Below are 21,969 nucleotides of genomic sequence, written 5' to 3'. Positions count from 1 at the left end.
TATATATGTGTGTGTATATATATATATAGAAGACGAACGGACCTATGTTACAGGTGTCCGCTTGTTCATAGTTACGTACACGCACTTGAAAATTATTTTAATAATTTAATTTTGTTATATATTATTACTATTATTTTCAAGCAAGTGAAAAATGTATATTGGACGCTATGATAATATTTTAATTTATTATATTATTGTTTTTAAACAGGTGGAAATTGTATATTGGACGTTATGTTACATAAAATATTATTTTACTCTAACTAAAGAAAAAATGTTAAATAATATGAATTATTCTGTATGTTCACTTATTTGAGGTTTAATGCGTCCATTTATACTCCTTGAGGTTATAAATTGTTATAAATAAATAAATACGTTTGCAGTTGTTACAAAAAAATTTTAATTTTTTAGTATTATATGCTAGTGATCTTTTAAAAAAATTATATATTCATGAAATTTTAATATTATTCTCACTGAAAGTATTTTGAGTTGCATACTTATCATATATTTCTAAATTCAAGATAACTTTGGATTAGGTTAAGATTCATGAAAGTTGTCAGATTGGAGTTACTTATACTTCAATAACAATGTTATTTATTTAGGCTACGTTTTGGATTCGAGGCTTTTGTCCAATTTAACGTAGAGATTCAATTGGAAAGTTTCAGAGCAACATAGACATGTTAATTCAAAATACCATGTTGGGTTGGATTTTTTTTTTTTTTTCACATCTTGGGTTGGATTGGCTCACCCAAATGTTGCACTTTTTAGATTGGTTGAAATTGCCAGAACTTTTCTAGAAATTAAATACAGTTTTTAATCCGTTATTAGACTTTTCTACATTTTTTTATGATCTTTAATATTTGAAATTATAAATTTTGAAACTTACATTATATGTGAAGTATATCTATATTTTGTTTTAATTTTAAATATTTCCTTTTAATTTATTTATGATTGAAATTCTTCCATAAAAGAACATTACAGACTCACTAATGTGTATTTACCTACTCACTTGCCAGAATGTACTCTCTAGTGACCACTGATGTGGTCCTCTTATTATATACAAACTTTTTTTTTTTTTTCTCCCTTAGCGGTGCTAGAGGGTTTTCTCCTTCGTTCTCCAGTCGGTGAATGAGATAGTGTCCAGAACGAGGGTTTTGGTTCATTCAAGTGGCTTCGGTTTTTTTTTTTTTTTTTTTTCTTGTTTAGGGCAAGTCACTTTCCCTTTTCTCCTTCTTGATCCGTCCATGGAGGATGACCTCAATTCCCATTTGGAATTCTGCAAACTTTCTGAGGAGGAAGAGCGTAAAGTGGTTATCGCAGATGCGGCAGCCGGCGCAGGATCAAATTGGTGTGAATACAGTCTTGCGGGGAAACTTTATTCGGAGAAGCCCCTAAAGTTGTTTGGTATGCGAAAAGCCCTAAGTGAGGCTTGGGATAATGAAAGCTTACAAATGTACCATATTAAAGATTTTATGTTCCAATTCATACTCCCTAGTGAAGAGGATAGAGAGAAAATTCTACTTAATCGTCCCTGGTGTTTTGATGGAGATCGTATCTCTATTGAAATGTGGACATCGAAGTTTGAATTCACGGCCGCCTCTTTTTTCAAGTTCCCTTTTGGATTCGTATTACAAATGTCCCTCTGGAGCTTACAACAGAGGATTTTGCTATGGATCTCGTCTTCTCTTTCCTTTCTTGCAAGAAGGTTTGTGATACCCCTCGATTCTAGAGCCACGGGTAATCAAGTCCGAGCACAGATCCGAGGGATACCAAACAATTAATATGTAAATGAACACGGAATACAAAACAGAATTTAAAAAGAAATAAATAATATAGCTGAAAAGAAATTTAAAATAAAATCCTTATAGTTTAAAATTAAAATAACAATAATATTCCAAACTTCTAATCTCTGTACAACTCGGGAATCCATCTACTACACCCCTTAGAATCCAAACTGAACTAAACAACCGAAGATTAAACCTCAATCTAGAACATAAAATGAAATCCTATATTATCGGAGGAGTGAGTGTCTGCATCTGCTCTGCACGTCCAAGCTTTAGCCCTGGAACTGACGAACACCTGAAAAATAAATGAGTGGGTCAGGCCCACATGCAAGTCCTATTCTACTACGATCCAATCAGAAACCCGATACGCAGATACATCTTAGATAGCTCAACAATATCTAGAATAGTCCATATATATATAATTACACATTATAGGACGCTCACTAGTCAAAGCAGTACATCTCAGCCTGAGTAGAGATACCATGCAAATCGCACATATTGTGGTCATGTGTATCTGGACCTACCAGGGAACAGAAACCACCGTCCAGTTATCCATCCTAGGCGATATACGCACCTTAACCATGGTCCTGAGACTTAAGCTCATACCATGGCACCATAACATAAATATATAAAGTCCGTTCAAGGTGTGTCATTCAAAAGGTTTATTGACCTGACACATAGTTATAAGTAAGACTTAATATTTTGTAGTTAATCCATCTTATTTCAAAATAGGTAGGACTTAGTGTTTGAACTAATCCATCCCCAATATAGGTAGGTCTTAGTGTTTTGAACTAAGCCGTCCCCAATATGCCACCGTCCCATACCGGTGCATATACATACATATAAGTAGGACTTAACTTTTATAGTTAATCCAACTTATTCCAACATAGGTAGGACTTAGTATTTTAACTAATCCATCCCTAGCATAGGTAGGTCTTAGTGTTCTGAACTAAGCCGTCCCTAGTATGCCACCGTCCCATACCAGTGCATACAAACCTCCACATAGTATAATTAATTAAACAATATTAAGCAATTCATCAACCATACTCCAAACTATGCATCAATACAAATTAATACATATATATCAATATTAGGCATTCATTAAAGGGCCTAAAATAACATTCCAATAATGTAAACTGCTAAAATAATCTAAGCATTTACATTCTCCAACTTGTCTATAAATTGATGCAGTTAAATAACAAACATATATCAATTTTTAATCCAAACCAAGCATAAATAATTTTAGGTAAATCACTATACTTATAACTCCATCTAAATATGATTTACAGCTTTAAATCATAAATAAAAACAATCTCCAATTTACAGTAATAAATTTCTTAACCGTAACAGTGCACAACCTACAGGTTTTTCCTCAAGTTCACCCTACTCCATTCCTTAATCAAATTATGAATTGATGTTTCCCTATTATTTTTACAGGTTTACAACATTCATACACATGATTTAAAATAGTTTAAACCAAGTAGAAATACCCTGCACCGACCAAACAGACCCTAAAAATACATAACAGTGCGTTTCAGAGGAAGAGAAGGCTCAGAAAAATTTAGAGCCTTCTCCAAAATATGGGAGCCGGCTCTAAGGTCTTGGGAGCCGGCTCTTGCTTTGTGGGAGGTGGCTCCCTTCTTTTTGGGAGCCGGCTCTCTCACCCTTAAAAGCCGTCGTCCGTCCCTACTTCGTCTTCCTTGCTTCCGGTGATTCCCAAGCCCTCTGAAATATTTTTAAACACTTGTTCTAATGTTCACTCAGTGTCCCAATTCATTTTAAAGACATCAAAAAGCATCAACAAACTCTATTAAACAAGGTTTAACAACTTTTACAGAAGGATGTAATTAAACGGTTTAAGAGTTTCCAAAACAGTTTAACTTAACAGAGCAATTCCAATTTACCCAAGTCTCTGTAAAACTTGTAATACATGATCTAATGTTCAATCAATGTCCCATAGTAAGTAAAAAGCATCAATGACAACAATTAAAATAAGCTTAAACTTAGCAAAGCGCACATCCGTTAACAGAACGGTGAGAACTTGTAATCGAGTTTAATTCAACAAAATTACATATAGTTAAAGCATGCATAAAAACCTGTTTTAGCATCCATTAATGCCCTGGAGTCTACATAGGCATGCACATAACACGGGTAAAAGGGAAAGAGTAAGAACAAGACTTGCCTGCAATTTCAGATTTTGAAACTATAAACCACCGTCTCTGAGTTCTCCGTCAACGTTGTCGACTACAGTTCTACACCTCCGGCACTCTTGGTTCAATCCAGAAGCAACCCCGTTCCTTTCTCCTTGAACCTCTCTGTTAAACCCTCAAAGATCTCACACTCTGCTGCTCTTTGTGTATCTCTCTTTTTCACAGACGTGACTATGGTGGCTAGGGTTTTGTTTGTAACCCTAAACCAACGTATAATATGTATATATATAGGCTTCACACCACAATCCTAATTCTAATATAAAACCATCCCTAAAATCCACTCCCTAACTATTGTCGGCGTGTAAAACTAAACCCTAATAAAACAACCACAAATAACATTTAAATGCAAACCCACATAGGCACGTAAATAATAAAAACTCAACAATACAATTCAGTGAATAAAACATAGCAAAAATATATTTTAATTTACCAATTAAAACAAAAATAATTAATACAATAAAATGAGCAATTAAACAAATAAAAACAAATAAACAGGCAATTAAAACAATTAACTTAATAAAACGCAATTGAAATACAATAATTAAATTCCAGAACTGTCCTTTTTAAAATTAAGGGTATTACAAGGTTGAAGTCAGAGATCTTGGCTTTAATGGGGGTCGTTACATCCGGGCCAGAGTTGGGGTGATATTTCTAAGCCATTTCGAAGAAGGGTTAAATTTTTTCAAAAAGGCACGTAGAAGTGGACTAAGTTCAAGTATGAGCGCCTTCCTTCGCTATGTTTTAATTGTGGCCACATTGGCCACGATTGGCGATCTTGTCCGATGCCGCTTGATGATCCCATTGATGTGCGGCAGTTTAGTTCATGGTTAAAAGCTTCTGGTACGACGGGTCGATTAAATAAAAATCAAAACAGTCGCCCATCACATACTTCTTTTTTGTCTCAAAGTTCTCACTCAAACAACATCTCCCTTCCGGTGGCCGGTGTTTGTCATGGCGAGGCTTCTAGTGGCCTAAAGCCCCTTTTCAGTCCCTCAATCCCAGTGCCCAAGATTCTCCTGTTGCCCATGTGGGTTCTGTCACAGTGCCATACCCCTCTCCTCTAGGTGTCAAACCTATAGTGGTAGGGGATACTGTTGAAGATTGTTTCCTTCCTCACCGGTTGATTTCTGAAGGGGTAATTATTTCTTCGGAGGGGCGTAAGGCCATTAGTCTATGTCCTAGGGATAGGTTATTTCATACTGAGAGTCCGAATGATGGGTTATGGGCTGAGCACGTTTTGTCTATTTTGGGCGTTGGGCCTGATAATGATAGGCTTGGTTCTTCTGGTAAGCATTTGGCCTATCCAAGCAACCCCATCATTTTTTCTAACCCCTCTTTCGGCCCACATCATTTGGAAGTCCATGGCAAAGACATTCTTGTCACCTTAACTGTGTCCCTTTTGTTACAAGTCCTGGAAGCGAAAGGCTAGATTGAAGGCAATAGTTCCTGCTAATGGGCCGATGCCAATTTGTAAGAAGAAATTCGATGATGATGTGGGTGCATTGTCTGAGGATTTTAAGATTCCCAAACTAGTGGATCCAGGCGCAGATAATATGATCACTATGATTGCGTCTTATGTCCCTTCATCCAATTTGGTGGTGGTAGCCAGCCTTGCATGGCCCCAACCCCCCCCCCCCCCCCTCCCCTCCCCAATAAAGGTTCTGGTGCGGATTTGTCAGGGTTTGGGGAACCCCCTGATAGTTTCCTAGTTGAGGAGGTTAGTTCACCTCCATTCCCCACCTTTAATATTTCTTTCTAAAGTTAAAAACACTTCTGACTGTATGGAAAAAATTTGTGAATTGTTGGGGTTGTACAAGTAGTTTGTGGTTCCTTCAGTTGGAAAATCCGGTGGCTTGGCGTTATTATTCTCTAAGGAGTGGCATATTCAGATTATTGACTTTATAGAGTTTTAGATCACCTGCAAGGTTATCGGTGGAAAAGGTGCTAGTTCATGTTTTTTATTGTGTATGTGGGTCTTGTTCGGAACGAGAACATGTTCATCATTGAAGTTACATTCATAGTCTTAAATTCCAGTTGGGGCCTCGTTGTATTTTGATGGGTGATTTCAATGCCCTTCTTCATAGAGATGAAAAATGAGGTGGGCAGTTGAAGCAAGGTTAGATGATTAAGTACTTTAAATTATTTTTGGAGAATTGTTTCCTTCAGGAACTTCGTTTTAAAGGTTTCCCTTTTACATGGCGGAATAACAAAGACACAGGTAAACTTATTTTGGGAATGTCGGATCAGGCTCTTTGTTCTTTCTAATGGTCCCAGCTATTCCCTTGAAGTATGTTGCACCATATTACGGTCTAAAGGTCACACCATAATGCTCTCTTGCTTTGCCTGAATGATACTTTTTCTCATGTCCGGAGGGATTTCCACTTCGATGCCAGATGGGTTAAGGATGAGGGTTTTAAGTGCACGGTGGCTAAGGCTTGGGTTCATCCTTTCTCAGGTACCCCTATGCAAAGTATCCATCAAAAGCTCTCCCAATGTAAACAGGATCTAAAACTTTGGTGTCGGGGTAAATGCAATAATACTTAAACTTGAATCAAAGAGTTGGAAGGGAAGTTGAAGTCTCTTAAAGAGTTAGTTGACTGGTATAACAAAGCGCACTTCTTTCATCTGGAAATAGAGCTGGGTGTTGCGTGGCACGACGAAGAACTTTTCTGGCTTGAAAAATCCAGAATTGACTGGTTGACCGTGAGCATAAGAACACAAATTTTTTCACCGAAAAGCGTAAATTCGGCGAAGGAAAATGAAATTGTTGGCTTAGAAGATTCACATGGCCAGTAGAAGGATTATAAAGATGATATTCGTAGAGTTGCGGAGGAATATATTCTTAATCTTTACGCTTCCACCCCCAGACAAGGATAACGATGATTTTTGGAATGCGGTAAGGCCCAAGGTTATTTCGGAAATGAATAGCGACTTATTGAGAGTGGGTACCATAGATGAGCTTAGGGAAACGATTTTCGATATGGGTCATTTCAAGTCCCCAGGCCTTGATAGTTTCACTCCACTTTTTTTCCAATCTAATTAGGATGTTCTTAAAGGATGACCTATTAAGTGGGTTCAATTCTTTCCTTGATGGGGGTTTACTGCCCAGTAGCCTTAATTTAACTAATTTGGTTCTTATTCCTAAGGTGAATCATCCTACATTCATGTCTAATTTTCGTTCAATCTCTCTGTGTAATGTGTTATACAAAATCTATTCGAAGGTCCTTGCTAACAGGCTGAAACCTATCCTCCATATCCTCATTAGCGATAACCAGAGTGCTTTTGTGCCTTAGCAACTCATTCATGATAACATAGTCATTGCCCATGACATCTTGCATGTGCTCAAGGAAAAGAAAAAAGGAGAGATTGGCCATATAGCTTTGAAACTTGATATGGCTAAGGCTTACGATATAGTGAGCTAGTATTTTCTTTGTAAATTTATACGTCAGTTGGGGTTTAATAGCCGTTGGGTGGACTTAATGTTGGAGTGTATTAGCTCTGTTTCTTATTAAGTGCTTATCAATGGAGAGAAGGGTAACAGTTTCATCCCTTTTAGAGGTCTTCGTCGAGGGGATCCCATCTCTTCTTATCTTTTTCTTTTTTTTGTACAGAGGGCCTTTCTATCTTATTTTAAGATTGCGCAAGGAAGAATAAGATTGTGGGGTTAAAAATGGGCAGAGGATGTCCTCTGATCTCTCATCTTTTATTTGCCAATGACGCTCTTATTTTTTGCAGGATAAGTGACCCTGAGGTGAGACTTGTCAAGGCTCTTCTTAACTGGTATGAAACATTAACCGGTGAACTTGTTAATATGGATAAATCCTGTCTTTACTTCTCTCCCAAATACTTTAATGGATCATAAAGCTTTCTACAGGCAAGAGTTAGGCATCCATAATGTTGACTGGCATAATATGTATCTCGGTCTTCCATCATTTCTTGGTCGCTCCAAGGTTGCCTTTCTTAATTTTCTCATGGAGAGAGTCAAGGCCAAGACCAAAGTCCTGAAGGGTAAGCTACTCTCTAGAGCTGGGCGAGAAGTTTTGGTGAAAGCTGTTCTCTAGGCCCTCCCAATGTACTCTATGCACTGTTTTAAGCTCCCAAAATAAACTGTAAGTATTTAATAAGCCTTTTCAATAATTTTTGGTGGAGGGGGTTGAGAAATCCACTAAGATTAAGTGGATTAGTTGGGAAAACCTTTGCCAATCTAAGGATTTGGAAGGCATTGGTTTTAAAAATGTGGAAGCTTTCAACTTGGCGCTTCTTGCTAAATTAGCTTATAGTATGGAGATAAGAGATCAATCCTTGTTGTATAAATCTTTCAAGAAGAAGTATTTTAAGAATTGCAACTTTGTGGACTCTCCTACCAGATCAAATGCCTCTGGGGTTTAGAAAAGTATCCTTTCTGCCCGAGATGTGATCAAAAAAGGTTTGACATGGTGCATTGGAAATGGCTCCAGCATTAATTGTTAGAAGGATAATTGGTTGTCTGACATTTTTCACCCTTCTATTACATCACCTCAAGTGGGGTCTGAGATATCTACTGTTGCCGAGCTTATTGACCAATCTTCACATAAATGGAATTTTAGCTTGGTTAATCCTTTGTTTAATCCTCGTGATTTGAATCTCATTGCTCAAATCCCCCTTAATGTCATTGGAGGAGCTGATCTCAAGATATGGGGTGCCTCTCCCGACGACAATTTTTCTGTTAAGAGTGCCTATAAGGTAGCTCTTTCTCTTCTTCAATCAAAGTCTTGTTTATCCAAAATAGAGGGCTGTAATTTTGATGCTAGTAGAGGGAATCGTGGAGAAGTATATGGAAAATCCATGCTCACAAGAAAATAATTCTTTTTTTGTGGTAAAGTCTTCATAACTGTCTTACAGTTAACTCTTAGCTTCATCTTCGTGGGGCGTTAAAAGTTTCTTTTTGTCCGACTTGTGAGAGTTCGATTGAAATGGTAGATCATCTCCTTTGCACTTGCCCATTTGTTTGCTTGGTATGGAAGCTTTGCCTCCTTCGTGTGGATTTTAGTGGTCATCAGCCGTCCTTTTGGCCGAAGAGGTGAGGGGATTTATGTGATGGTTAGGCGATGTCTGATGCTCCTGGTGATTGCATTAACTTGGCGGCATTCATTTGTTGGACCATTTGGAAGTGTCGTAATGACCTTGTGTTCAAAAGTAAAAAGTAGGATCCTTTTGATGCGGCGCAAACAGCTCTTACTGTTTTTCATGAATTTTTGGAGGTGTCTCGTCAGCACCAGCTGCTGTCCATTGCCCCTGTCCAGCCTTCGCCATCTGTGAAGGGGTGGTCGATGCCAAAGTCTGGTTATCTGAAACTCAACTTTGATGCAGTGTTTAATAGTTCTCATAAGACTTTTGGAGGTGACATAATTTTAAGGAATATTTTGGGTCAGTCTATTGAAGTGGCATCGGTGTTCCTTGTTAATGTTTGTGATCCTATGTTTACTGAATGTTTTATGTTGAGAGAAGCATTGGCGCTTCTTAAGGTTTGGGGTTATCATCATGTGGTCGTTGAAGGAGATTGCCAATCAGTTATGAGGCTTCAGGCCTCAAGTGCCGTCCAATTGAGGGCATGGTTGTCAAAAGAGCGCCTAGGCGCAAGGCGCCTACAAGCGCAGCAGTTGCGCCTAACAACAGCCCAGGCGCAGCGACCTCTACTAGGCACGCTCCTGGGCTGCGCCTTGAAGCTTGTATGAGGCGCGCTTCATGTAGTATGCGGCATATATGTTATTTGTTTGACTGTTTGTAGTTTATATTATTATATTTAGTATATATATACAGCTTTGGAAACTTAAAAGCAAAAAATTGGAATTTTGTCATCTTGTGAGGCAACATATCAGATCAATAAAAATCAAGCTGCAGAAGAAACGCGGAATGCCACTACCCAGTCAAAAGTGGGAAACAGAAGAAAGAGAAAGAAAGAAAAAAAGAAAAGAGAAGAGAAAAGAAGAAAAGAGAAGAATCTGGAATCTATTCGTTGCCTCCTTCCTTCCGACCAAGCCACTACCCAGGTCAGTAATTTCATTTAAGGTTTTTTTCCCCTTCCTCTTCTCTTCTCCTCTTCTCTCTCTCATCTGGTTTTTTTTTTTTTTTTTTTTTCCTTCTTTATGGGTCTCTATTTTTCTTTCTTTTTCTTCAGGCTCTGTTAGGGGCTCTATTTTTTTTTTTTTTCCTCCTCCTCTTCTCTCTCTCATCTGTTTTTTTTTTTTGTCCTGGCTCTCGTGTTTTTTTTTTTTTTTCCTTTCTTCTTTATGGGTTTCTGTTTTTCTTTCTTTTTCTTCTGGCTCTGTTTAAGGTCTCAGACTATTTTTTTTGTTCTTTATGAGCTCGGTTTTTTTTTTCCCTCCTCTCCTCTTCTCTTTCTCATCTGGTTTATTTTATTTTTTTTAATTTTTTTTCTGGGTCTCTGTTTTTCTTCGTGTAGGGCCTCTGTATTTTTTTTTTTGCCTCCTTTCTAAGTCTTCTCTCTGGCCTAAAATACTGTTGTGCTATGATGGACTAAATATATGCCCTTCATCTAGCTGCTGATCATGCCAATTTTTTTTTTATATAAAAAATGCTGCTGTGTTATGATGGACTAAATATGTACTATTTTTTTTCTTCTTTATGGGCTCTGTTTGCTGGAATTTGCTAGATTATTTAAATTTTGAATGTTTGTGCCTGAATATTGTTTGCTGAATTGCCTGAATGCTTATTTGCTGAATTTAACTTGGTCCATTGACTCCATTCTATTTCTCATTGTAAATAGATAGGAAAAAATGTCAAAGGATCCAGGTTGGAATTATTGTCACCTGTAAAACCCACAAGATAGGAATGTAACAACGTGTAATTTTTGTGAAAAAGTAATGAAATGAGGTATTTATAGGGCTAAGCAACACATTGTAGGGGGATATAGAAACGTAGAAGCATGTAAAAAATGCCCTGAACATGTAAAAGAAGAGATTAGGGAATACATGAGCAAGAAGAAAGAAGAAAAGGAACACACAAATTTGTTGCCTGATTTTGATGATATGGATGATCAAGATGAGGATGATGTAACAATTATTGATATTAAGGGTAAAAGAGTGGCAAGTGGAACTGAAAGCAATAATATTCAATCAAAAAAACAAAAGCAGAAAGGTCCTATTGATTTGCACTTCTCCCCTCCTCCGGAAGTAGTTGTGCAAAATAGAAAAAATGACAAGGGTAAGCAAACAACAATTGATAATGCTTGCAAGAAAGAACTTAGAAACCGAGCATGTCAACGATTTGCAAGATGGATGTATGATGTTAGGATATCATTCAATGCCCCTAATTATGATAGTTTTGCACCAGTTGTTGAAGCTATTGGCCAACATGGTCCAGGAATGAAACCTCCTTCTTATCATGAGGTGAGAGTTCCCCTCCTTAAGAAAGAACTGGAGCATACGGACAATTTAATGCGGGATCATAGAGAGGAATGGGCAAAACATGGATGCACAATTATGGCAGATGGATGGGAGGATAAAAGACACATGTGTTTGATTAATTTTCTGGTGAATTGTCCTAAAGGGACAATTCTCATTCAATCTGTTAATGCTTCCTCTTATTCAAAGACCGGTGAAAAAATGTTTGACTTGCTTAACAAGTTCGTGTAGCAAATTGGAGCATCAAATATGATTCAAGTAGTCACTGATAGTGCCTCTTCTAATGTTATGGCAGGTAAAATTTCAATATATACTTGATGTGGAAATTTTAGGTTTATTGCTTCTAGCCTTCTATTAATCCACATTTTCTTTCTTTAAAATAGAGAGAATGTTGGAAGGTAGGCACCGACATTTGTATTGGTCACCTTGTGCTGCACATTGTGTGGACCTGATGTTGGAGGACATTGCTAAGATCCCAAATATAATGAGGACCATAAAGAGAGCTATAATGTTAAATGGTTATATTTATAACCGTTCGGGTTTGTTGAACATGATGAGGCGTTATACTGGACATAAAAAGTTGTTTAGACCTGCAACGACTCGATTTGCCACTTCATTTATCACATTATCAAGCATCTATCATCAAAAGGATTGCTTGAGGAAGATGATCACTTCGTAAGAATGGATCTCCAGTAAATGGGCGAAAGAGATAGAAGGGAAAAATGTAGCACAGATTGTGTTCATGCCTACATTTTGGACAAGCATTGTGTACTCTCTCAAAGTAGTAAGCCCTCATGTTCGTGTACTTAAGTTGGTTGATGGTGAGAGAAGGCCTCCAATGGGATATATTTATGAGGCTATGGAAAGGGCTAAAGAAGCAATAGCTAAAGCTTTTGGTGAGAATGAGGAGAAGTATAAGTACATCTTTAAGATCATTGATACTAGGTGGAATATCCACACTCCATCGCCCTTTGCATGTAGCTGGGCATTTCTTGAACCCATAATATTTTTATAGCAATTCAAATATTGAGCAAGATTAAGAGGTGATGGGCGGTTTATATCAATGCATAGAAAGACTGGTTCCAACCACTGGAGTGTAAGATAAAATTTCTTTGGAGTTGAGTAGATATATGAAAGCTGATGGTCTATTTGGCTCATCAATTGCTGTTAGACAAAGAAAGTCAAGGGCACCAGGTAAATAAGTCAATTAATCATTTTTTAGTATATTTGAATTTTAATTTTGTTAATTTTTTACAAATAATATGTAAATAACAGACAGTGGTCCGCATATGGTTCTACAATACCTAATTTGCAAAAGTTTGTTATTAAAGTGCTTAGCCTCACATGTAGCGCATCTGGGTGTGAACGAAATTGGAATGTATTTGAACATGTAAGTTTGTAGTATTAGTAATTCAATGATAAAAATTAGATTATAAATAGTTATACACTTATACTTATTAGTTATTTGAATTAATGCAGCTTTATAGCAAGAAGAGGAACCGGCTAACTCAATGTCGATTGAATGATTTGGTTTTCATCAAGTATAATAGAGCACTAAAACGACGATATGACATGCGTGATAGGATCGATCCCATCCTTTTAAATGATATAGATGATAGCAATGAGTGGTTGGTTGGAGTAATGGATGAAGATATAGATGCTAAAAATGAGTTGGTGTTTGAAGATGACTATTTGACATGGGGTGCACTTGCTAGAGCTACCCGGGTTGGAGAGTCAAGCCATAATTTAAGATCAAGATCAGCTCCAAGGGCAACAAAGAGGACAACACCTTCATGCTCGTCTTCATTACGAATCATAGATCATGACGAGGCAAACTTTGAGGAGACAGAAGAGGAAGAAGACGTTGAGGGTTACAAATCTTTTGATGGGGACGATGATAAGACTATGTTGTTTGGTGAAGAGGATGATATTTAGGTCCCTTAAGATTGTTTGGTAACTTTGGTTTTAGGAGTCCTTGTCAAAACTCAAAACTGAAACTAATATTTTGTTGCTTAGTTTATAGATTTGGTAGGCTACTAAGTATTGACTATGATATTTTATAGATTTGGTAGGCTACTAAGTATCTTTTGATGGATCTGTTTTGAAGTCAAATGATAGCTTTTGCTTAAGACATCAAGTATAAATTTATAATATATGGTTAATTGGTTTATGTTTTGCTTCTTTTGAATCTTTCTTATGAATAAATAGCTTTATTAGTTTAATTGTTCTATTTTACTGGTTGCTTTATTGGTTTAATCGTGATATATTTAGACTAATTTAGTATTTTTATTATTGAGTGTTCATTGTTTAATTGTGTTATTTTTACTAAGAATTATTGTTTTAAAATTTTACCTGTTCGCCTCACATCACTGAGGCTCACGCCTCGCCGTGCGCCTCGCGCCTAGGCTCCAAGGACCTCTAGCGCCTCGGTGCACCTTGGGCTTTTAATAACTATGATTAAGGGTTTTCAATGATATTGTCTTGCTTATGAAGGATTGCATTGGTTCCTCTCTTACTTGGATTCCTCATACATGAAATGGTGTATCTCATTTATTGAGCAAGAAGGCTTTAGAAGCCGAAGTTAGTGATCTGGAGTGGAGTATTTGGCCCCCGTGGTTGTTACACGCTCTATTTCTTGAATGTATTCTCCCTGTTTCCTTGAATGAATCTCTCTTGTTGGTGTTAAATAAATAAATTATATACCGACATAAATTTTAGTTCTGAAAGTCCCGTCAATTAGGGTTTATTTTCCTTTCTATTTTTCAGTGATATCTATTCACCGGAGTAGGTAAGTATTCACAATATAAATATGAAATATCCCTCACACATGTCAGATTTCTTTGAATTTCAAATTGGCATAGATGGGTAAAAAATATAAGTCTATCAGTACATAAACATGAAAGTCACAAAAATTTAAACCTTCCTTCTAATAATCCCAGTTTTCCTTTGTTTTAACTTATTGTCTTTGAAAAAGGAAATGAAAAACATAGAAAAGAAAAGTGAGAGGAAAAAGGGGTAACAGCATGGAAACATGTGACATGTGTGTCACAGTTAATTGCAAAGGTACTTCCTCACCTTCTAAAGTAGAAGGTTGAGTTTTTACGGAAGCAATGTGAGGGCGTGAGTTTCTTGTCAAAATCAGTGTGTGTGTGTGTGTGTGTGTGTGTGTTATATAGCATTTCTCGGTGAGATTGCCCAAGTATTCCTCACAAAGGAAAAATCTTATAAATTACTCCGTGCTTAGAATTAACCTCTCCATCAGCATCCAAAATTCATGCACATATAAACAGTTGTCTATGCCCCTGCCGATTCAGTATTCATTTGACAAGAGAATAAACAGTCCCCTTCAGATGCCACTTCACATCCCAAAGAGAAAGCAATTCGAGTAGCAAGGAAGAAACAGCGGACTGTCTTCCACGGCCATTGGCTGCCTGAATGGATTTACCTGAATCTGTAAGCATGACAATCAATTTCGATGCAATCAATTAAGATTATTGTCCGCTGATCTTTGAACAGTAAGAATAACAGAAACATACAGGAATCATAGGAGGACAGCCAGTTACGGTGCTTATGCAAGAAGCTCCCAGATGAGAAGCTTCTTCGCAGTAATCGGAGAAAACTGCTGGGACATTAATCTCCTTTATTAGCTCCTGAAGCACAAAGAGGCATCAATTTTAGCAAGTGAAAGTGACAGCTCAGTATTGCGTGAAACGTGTGCACGCACAAGCACACACACACACACAGAGTATTGGGGTATCGGACATACAATAGTTGGTAACCAGCTTGTGTAAGCAGCAACACCAGCATTTGGAGCAATGATTAAGTGAGGAAAGGTATCCTGTCCATGGATATGATCTCATAAGAAGCTTTAGGTAAAAAACAAAATGCAAGCTTTTAAACTTATGTGACAAACTATGATGGATAACCTTTGCTATATCTCTGAAACGGTCATGATAATAACCTGTATGAAGCCTTAACACGACCGCTGAACTTTTACTAGTTGATGTACGAGAGCTGAAATTCTCAGTTGAAGATTTGCAAATGCAATCTGTCTCAATGCAATGAGCATAACTGTGAAGATTGATTCTTTCACCGTCCCTGGTCATTCAAATGGGAAATAACAAGAATAACTAACATGTTTACGAACAAGGTAATAGCTGCAAATTCCTCCACATCCCCATCTAAAACCCAAACAAGATATATTTTTTTTAAAAGTATTTGCATTATTAAGCCAATAACCAACCAAATTATTCATTTATCTAAGGACATATAGTATATACTTAATACACACACACATATGAGAATGAGGAGATTGAACATGCATGATGAGTCAGAAGTAGCTGGTTGTGATATCATGTATAAATCATTGGGAATCCGTCTGATTTATTTCATCATCCATCATCATGGCTCACATAATCCCCTTTAAAACTAATAAAATAAAAGGAAAATTCAAACTTAAAAATACAATAATATATATATATATATATATATATATATATATATATATATATATATATATATATAGAGAGAGAGAGAGAGATACAAAAAGATGTATCGACCTTGTCACCGAGAAATCCTATTTTCAGATGAAGGAATAGTTGGAGCTAAAGGGAGACATATATATATTTATGTGTATATATATGTATGTATATTTATTTAATATAGCCTAACGAAAGATCCCTTGATCCACTCAGAAGTTTGGCATACAATCAAGGAATTGCAATATTAGGCATGCTTATATATCTATATGCAAATCCCAAATCATTCGAATTAAAACATATAGAATCAGAAAAAGAAAGAAGACTGAAGCTATTGAATCCAAACACAGAATAGAGAACAACAAAGGAAGTGATAGAAGGAGCTGAACAAAACCCTGATGCCTAATCAATTCTCATGGCTGAGCATTCCTACTGCTCTCGATCAAATGGTAATTAAAAACAGGAAATTGCAAATAAAAGAAACAAAAGAACAAAGAAAAAGCCAAAAGAGATAACATATCAACAAGCAAAAAAGAGATTCACTTTGAAAAGTCAGGCTGTTCAGCAGTCACAGTTCAGTTTTGAACCACTTCCAACTCAAACAATCCCCCTCGGCTTGCCTTCAAGGAAAACAATAACAAACTGAAAAAATCCATCACAAACTATGCACTGACCTATATTGTGGAATTTCAGGTCCAACAAACTCTATATGCACTTGCACTCCGGGAAAAAAAGCATGCAACTCCCCAAAGACAGCTAGTTGAAGAAGCTCTTTATCAGGCCCTTTGTGAATTTGATTCATTAATTACAACTGAAATTCAGTATAAACCCAACAATTTGCTTTAAACATAGAGAAAAAAGTTTTTTGCCAAATAAAGAAAGAGCAAAAAACAGTAACATGCCACTAGCGAAAAGGAAACACAGAAGTTGTTTGGAGACATAATAGAATATATATATACATATATAACACCCATGCATCTCTAAATCAAAGCCTTAAAGTGCTGCAAAATAAATAGTTATCTTTTGCCGGTAAAGGTGATTGTTAGACCCTCTTCTGCATAGACAAAGACTGGAAGAGGTAGTTAAGAGTCTAAAAAGAAAAGGACACCTTCAAGGAGCAGCCATGTCCCATCCTTGTCTGATGTTTGAGGCACTGAAACTTCTTGGACACACTTGACATGTCCAACATATTTTGAACATATTCATAATTCTAAATAAAAATTATTAATTGTAGACAAGTGGGTGACATTTCCTGGACATTCCCTAACATGTCAACAATGAACCTCTTGACATTAAGTATACTTTCTTTCAACATGGAAAAGTTGTATAATTGTAAGGAAATATAAAATTAAAGATCTATATAGGAATTTATGAGAATTTTGGCCATATTTTATAAATAAAATTTGGATATTAAATTTATGGGCTTGGATAATAAATTTAATCATATAAAATAATTTATACATAAAAACATATATCTCTGTAGCCATGTCCTACTTTTTAAAAATATGCCAAGTTGGCCTGTCCATGTCTAGTGACCATGTCCATGCTAAATGGCAATTAATCTTCGTAGGAATTAATGTCTTAACATGATTACTGAATGCATCATGGTTAAGAATCTTGTCTAGCATCGCAGTTTAACCATTATTACTCCTGTTTGGTCCATTTATGCTAGATAACTCATCAACTTCATGAATACAAGTTCAAAGACCAAGGAAGACCAACAACCATAGCGTGAGAAATCTGATACAATTGTGCACCAAAAAATTGAGAGAATGACTTGAGTAAACCCCGCACTTAACCTCATACAAGAAATTTTTTTAAAAGGCATATGTGAGTCCAAAATATCATACAAAATGCAACACTTGCCTATATGTCATGTATATCTTTTATTTCTATATCCCGTACAACATAAAATAGATTTAGTAAATACTGGATCTCCAAGTGACAACTTTTAAAGCTATTCTTGAAGTGGAAATGAGAACCAAAAACCAAGTCCTCTGACTTTCAAGAAGATAAACCACCTCTGCCTCCTAAAAAATTGAACTTCTTTATTACATGAAACTGTTTTATTTTTCAAATGATTAGAGCAGTTTTGGGGATCTTGGGAGAAAATTTCGAATCCTCCAACTATGTAAGCAACACTAAAAATCCATAACAAGATACCGACTTAACAAGCTTATACCATTTGCATAAACAACATGCAGTTGGAAAAGTCAATCAAGTTCAGGGAGGAAACTGTCTAAGTTAAAAGTCTACTATAAAGCATGGCACTATCAATTTTGTAAAGAAATTGCAACTATTAAAATGCAATGCTCACAGAGCAGAAAGTCGAAGGAGACATGATACCAAGGTAGTGTATGTACAGTTCATTGTTGTCTTCAGGAATTAAGTTTCTCGTTGCAGCAAGTTGGATGGCCTGATATAGTGTAAGCGGCTGAAAGAAAAAACATTAAGGAACCAAAATTACAGCCTGGAATTCCTTGACACATAATATAATGATCTTTATGCAGCTTGAAATTACTTAATTCTAGAAGTAGGAGATTCTTTAACTTCAATATTTCAACATACAGATTCATACACATGAAGTTGGGTGTCCATCCATCTTAAATACATCTGCTCTTGCTATATCAAAAGTATCAAGCAATCAACAAGGTGGTGGATAGCATAAATGGGTGGATGCATAAGAATGCTTATACAATACTGAATTCTGAACTACTATTAATACACATTAAATATATCATACCCAATGAAGAAGCAAAGCAACAGGAGAACATAGTGGGATGCATCTCCATTCATAGTAGTCCTTCCAACTACTTAATTGCTTAGGTATTGGAGATAAGGGCCCTGAAGATTTATATTTATATTAACTTCAAGAAATGCTAAAGTCATTTTGGGGGAGGGGGAAATGGTTGAAAAGGAAAAAAAAATAGTACCTTTACATGGGCACAAAGTCCTTGAAAGATTCCATCCCTCAGTTAACCTACCAATAAGATCAAATGTGGATGAGATGACATTGCATAAGTTAGTAGAACTGCCAGCTATCTTGTATCTGCACTGACAGTCTGACACATTTGATTTTTACAAACTACTGCCAAAAATATTTGCCTGAATTTCTTATCATGGCCCTCCCTCCAATTCTTGATGAGTATTGTGCACAAGGTCATTGCATCAAGTGAATCTTTAAAATTAATCTTCTTAGGACTAAATACACTTTTACACCGTTCGCAATATAAATTTTTTGGATTGTTAAATATTACATTATGGAGTATTACTGATCGTATTGAGTAATTGGAATTTGTTATAATAACAAATAGCAGTTAGTATTCAAGTTGATTGGACAAACTAATCACACCCACTTTGATTTCTTTGACAGCCCCTATTATCTTTTTTTTCCCTGAATGACAGCCCCTATTATCAAAAATTAATAAGCAGGAACTTTATTTTGCAATACTTAAAAAGGTCCAAAATTAGTGCAGAGGCAGAATACTAGGCTATCTGACCGAACTGGGTCTAATGGAACAAGATCACCATGAGCATATACCTAAGTGATCTTGGTTAATCTATTGCATAGAACTGAAGTTTCTTGCAGTTGAAATACGAAAGATCTTCAAGCAAATTTGATAGCATCATTTATCCAGCAGCTTTTAAACCCAAGATCTCCTTTTAACTGGTATTATTTGCCCGAATGACTACAGCAACAATGATCAACATACAATAATGTTGCATATTAAGTATCTCAATAGTAACCCTAGTATTTAAGAAAGCCATTTAAATAACACAAACCTTGAATGATCTAAAGAAGCAGCAGCTGATGCCCAACAACTACATTCACCCATCCACATTCCTACACAATGAATCCCAAGCTTCGTCAGAAACGAACACCTAGTCTCCTGCTTTTCACACACCTAACACAAATTACCCAACATAAATGCATCAATCAGATAACTAAGATGACATAAACAATGAGAAATATCAAAAACACCACGAACTAGTTTTCACCAGGCGTATTTTCGATTACCTGAACGGTAGCTTCTCCAGAAAAAGTAAAAGGAAAATTATTCAACTTTTCAGCATCCTTCATTTGTTGTTCTAACCTTTCACACTCATTTTTATGATCACCCCAGTGCGCAATCTAGATAGAAATGTAGAACAATCAAACACTAGCTTAAATTTAAAAATGAAAACACTACGAAAAACTTATCAAGTGAGATAAATTACTACTGAATGTCGCACTATATCAGTGTTGCTCAGTTGCAGTTGTAAAAAATTAGGGTTCAATATAAAAGCATATAAATACAATTTCATGTTTTTATAGTCCCCCTCAAACACATATCCTTGACATGAAGAACATGAATTAGGGTTTTATAGAAACCCAAACAGATACGTGTATACTGTATGCATAAATATAATATATATATACACACACACAAACACAAACATATTTATAGACGTATGTATATAGTTGGGGACCTGGTGAGAGACAGAGCAATAGGCAACGGCTCCGCAGCGAGCACAACGTCTGGTGGGTGGGCCCACACATCGAGTTCTCCTTCCCCTTCCCGCACACTCCATTCTCACAGTTGAGAGAGGTCTCAGACGCTGATCACTCCCATTTTTTTTTTTTACTGTAAATAGAGGAAAGAACCGAGCTGAGCTCAGTAGTTTGGGCTGGGTTCATTCGTTGGTCTAACTTGGATTGGGCTAGAAATTGTAACGAGCTCAAAAGTTGAACTTGGGCTCGACTCATTATTTAAAGCTCGTATGCACACGCTTAATATCAAAGTCGGACAAAACCAACTATTTTATCCGAGTAAGAAATGATGTCATTATGATGACGTTTCGTATTCACATAAATTTAATCAAATGTATCAGACTTTGTATCATTACTATAAAAATTAACATTCATATCATATCCCTAATTTAGATTCGGTTTAAACTCGTGACTCGTTTATAAACTTATAAGAAATTACACAACTCTAAGTGTTCATAAACACGCTAATTTATAAGTTAAGCTCATTCAATGACGTCAATTTTTTAATTCAAACTTGGCTCACTTGCTTAATAAATTAGTTCGAATTGAGTTTCAAATAAAATTGTTCGTCAAGAGTTTGGTTCATTTGAGTTCTAATCAGTTTTTGAATTGATTTTGACTAATAATTTTGAACCCAAGGCCCAACCCAGAACTGGCATGTGACCAAGGGGTCCATGTCTGCCCTCTTGGACCATTGGGCCATTATAGTAGTGGTGGGCCGATGTGTGATATAAGGGTGAACGAATCTAATTAAGCCCATTTACATCTTCCTTAACTAATGGATAATTTTCAGAGCAAACACTGAATGATCACTTGTAATATTTATGTTCACTTAATAGCTATTCAACTGAAATTTCCTCCTACCAACCTGTTAATGAATACAATGGGGTGTATTGGACACATAATAGCTATTCAACTGAAATTTTCGGCTATAAGGAGACATGGAATTAGTATTATTTGGCTGAATAAAAGGTTGATTAAATTACTGCTACTTGCCGTCACACTCTTTAAACCAATGCCACTAATTTCACAATAAAAGCATGCCTCAAAAAAAAAAAAGAAAAAAAAGAACGTGAAATATTTTTTCGATAACCAGGTGTCCAAGGCTTCGCCTCATTTAATTCACGAGACCCGTGTAAAGCGATCCCTCTACATGAATCGGATAAAACTCGAATTATATCCGCGATCATAATCCCTAAAGAATTTATTGCACTAGAGACTTGATGTTTCATGAGCCACTAAGTCACAAGGTTTCACCATCGAACCAACCACTGCTTGGTTGTTCTAACAGTGGCTTTTATCTTATGTAGCTATTATCATTCTCATAATAATTATAGCTTATCCTAAACTTTATGCCTCCAATATACTACAACCGTTGGTATTATTTGAAAAGACTTGAAGATTGATTAAATACCCTTGAATGGTGCATATGTTGTAGGACCGATGCATGTGTTCAAAAAATAAAAAGTGAATTTTTTTTTTTTTTGATAACCGGAGTGTCCAGAGCTTCGCCCCATTTAACCTACGAGATTCATGCAAAACGATCCCTCCGCATAAATGTAAAAC

The 21,969-nt window shown here is 36.4% G+C and overlaps 1 protein-coding gene and 1 non-coding gene across 6 annotated transcripts; both read right to left on the bottom strand.

The window, feature by feature from the left end:
* Positions 1 to 14,229: 14,229 nt before the first annotated feature.
* Positions 14,230 to 20,475, bottom strand: LOC132302979 (uncharacterized). 5 transcript variants are annotated; one of them, XM_059799993.1, is made up of 12 exons: positions 20,343 to 20,475; positions 19,891 to 20,004; positions 19,656 to 19,777; positions 18,806 to 18,852; positions 18,616 to 18,716; positions 18,441 to 18,494; positions 18,219 to 18,306; positions 16,547 to 16,655; positions 15,321 to 15,492; positions 15,161 to 15,232; positions 14,931 to 15,044; positions 14,230 to 14,845 (listed from the first exon to the last, which is right to left on the bottom strand). In XM_059799993.1, the coding sequence occupies exons 1-12, from the start codon at positions 20,442 to 20,444 to the stop codon at positions 14,753 to 14,755; spliced, it is 1,188 nt and encodes a 395-aa protein (XP_059655976.1). In that variant the 5' UTR covers positions 20,445 to 20,475; the 3' UTR covers positions 14,230 to 14,752. The 5 variants fall into 5 exon arrangements, 4 of the variants coding, with proteins under 4 accessions (XP_059655976.1, XP_059655978.1, XP_059655977.1 ...); XR_009481028.1 differs by having other exon boundaries at positions 14,827 to 14,845; positions 15,356 to 15,492; XM_059799995.1 differs by lacking the exon at positions 16,547 to 16,655 and having other exon boundaries at positions 18,236 to 18,306.
* On the bottom strand, positions 15,720 to 15,796 carry LOC132305961 (small nucleolar RNA R12). The gene has a single exon (XR_009481760.1). It is a non-coding gene; the product is annotated as a small nucleolar RNA R12 (small nucleolar RNA).
* Positions 20,476 to 21,969: the final 1,494 nt, after the last annotated feature.

The sequence above is a fragment of the Cornus florida genome, unplaced genomic scaffold (genome assembly GCF_030987335.1).
Source record: "Cornus florida cultivar Cherokee Brave unplaced genomic scaffold, ASM3098733v1 CherokeeBrave_3.0.0_Hap2_Chr04, whole genome shotgun sequence".
Lineage (NCBI taxonomy): Eukaryota > Viridiplantae > Streptophyta > Magnoliopsida > Cornales > Cornaceae > Cornus > Cornus florida.
The sequence above is the reverse complement of the archived record's forward strand: the minus strand, read 5'-3'. Positions and strand labels throughout refer to the sequence as shown.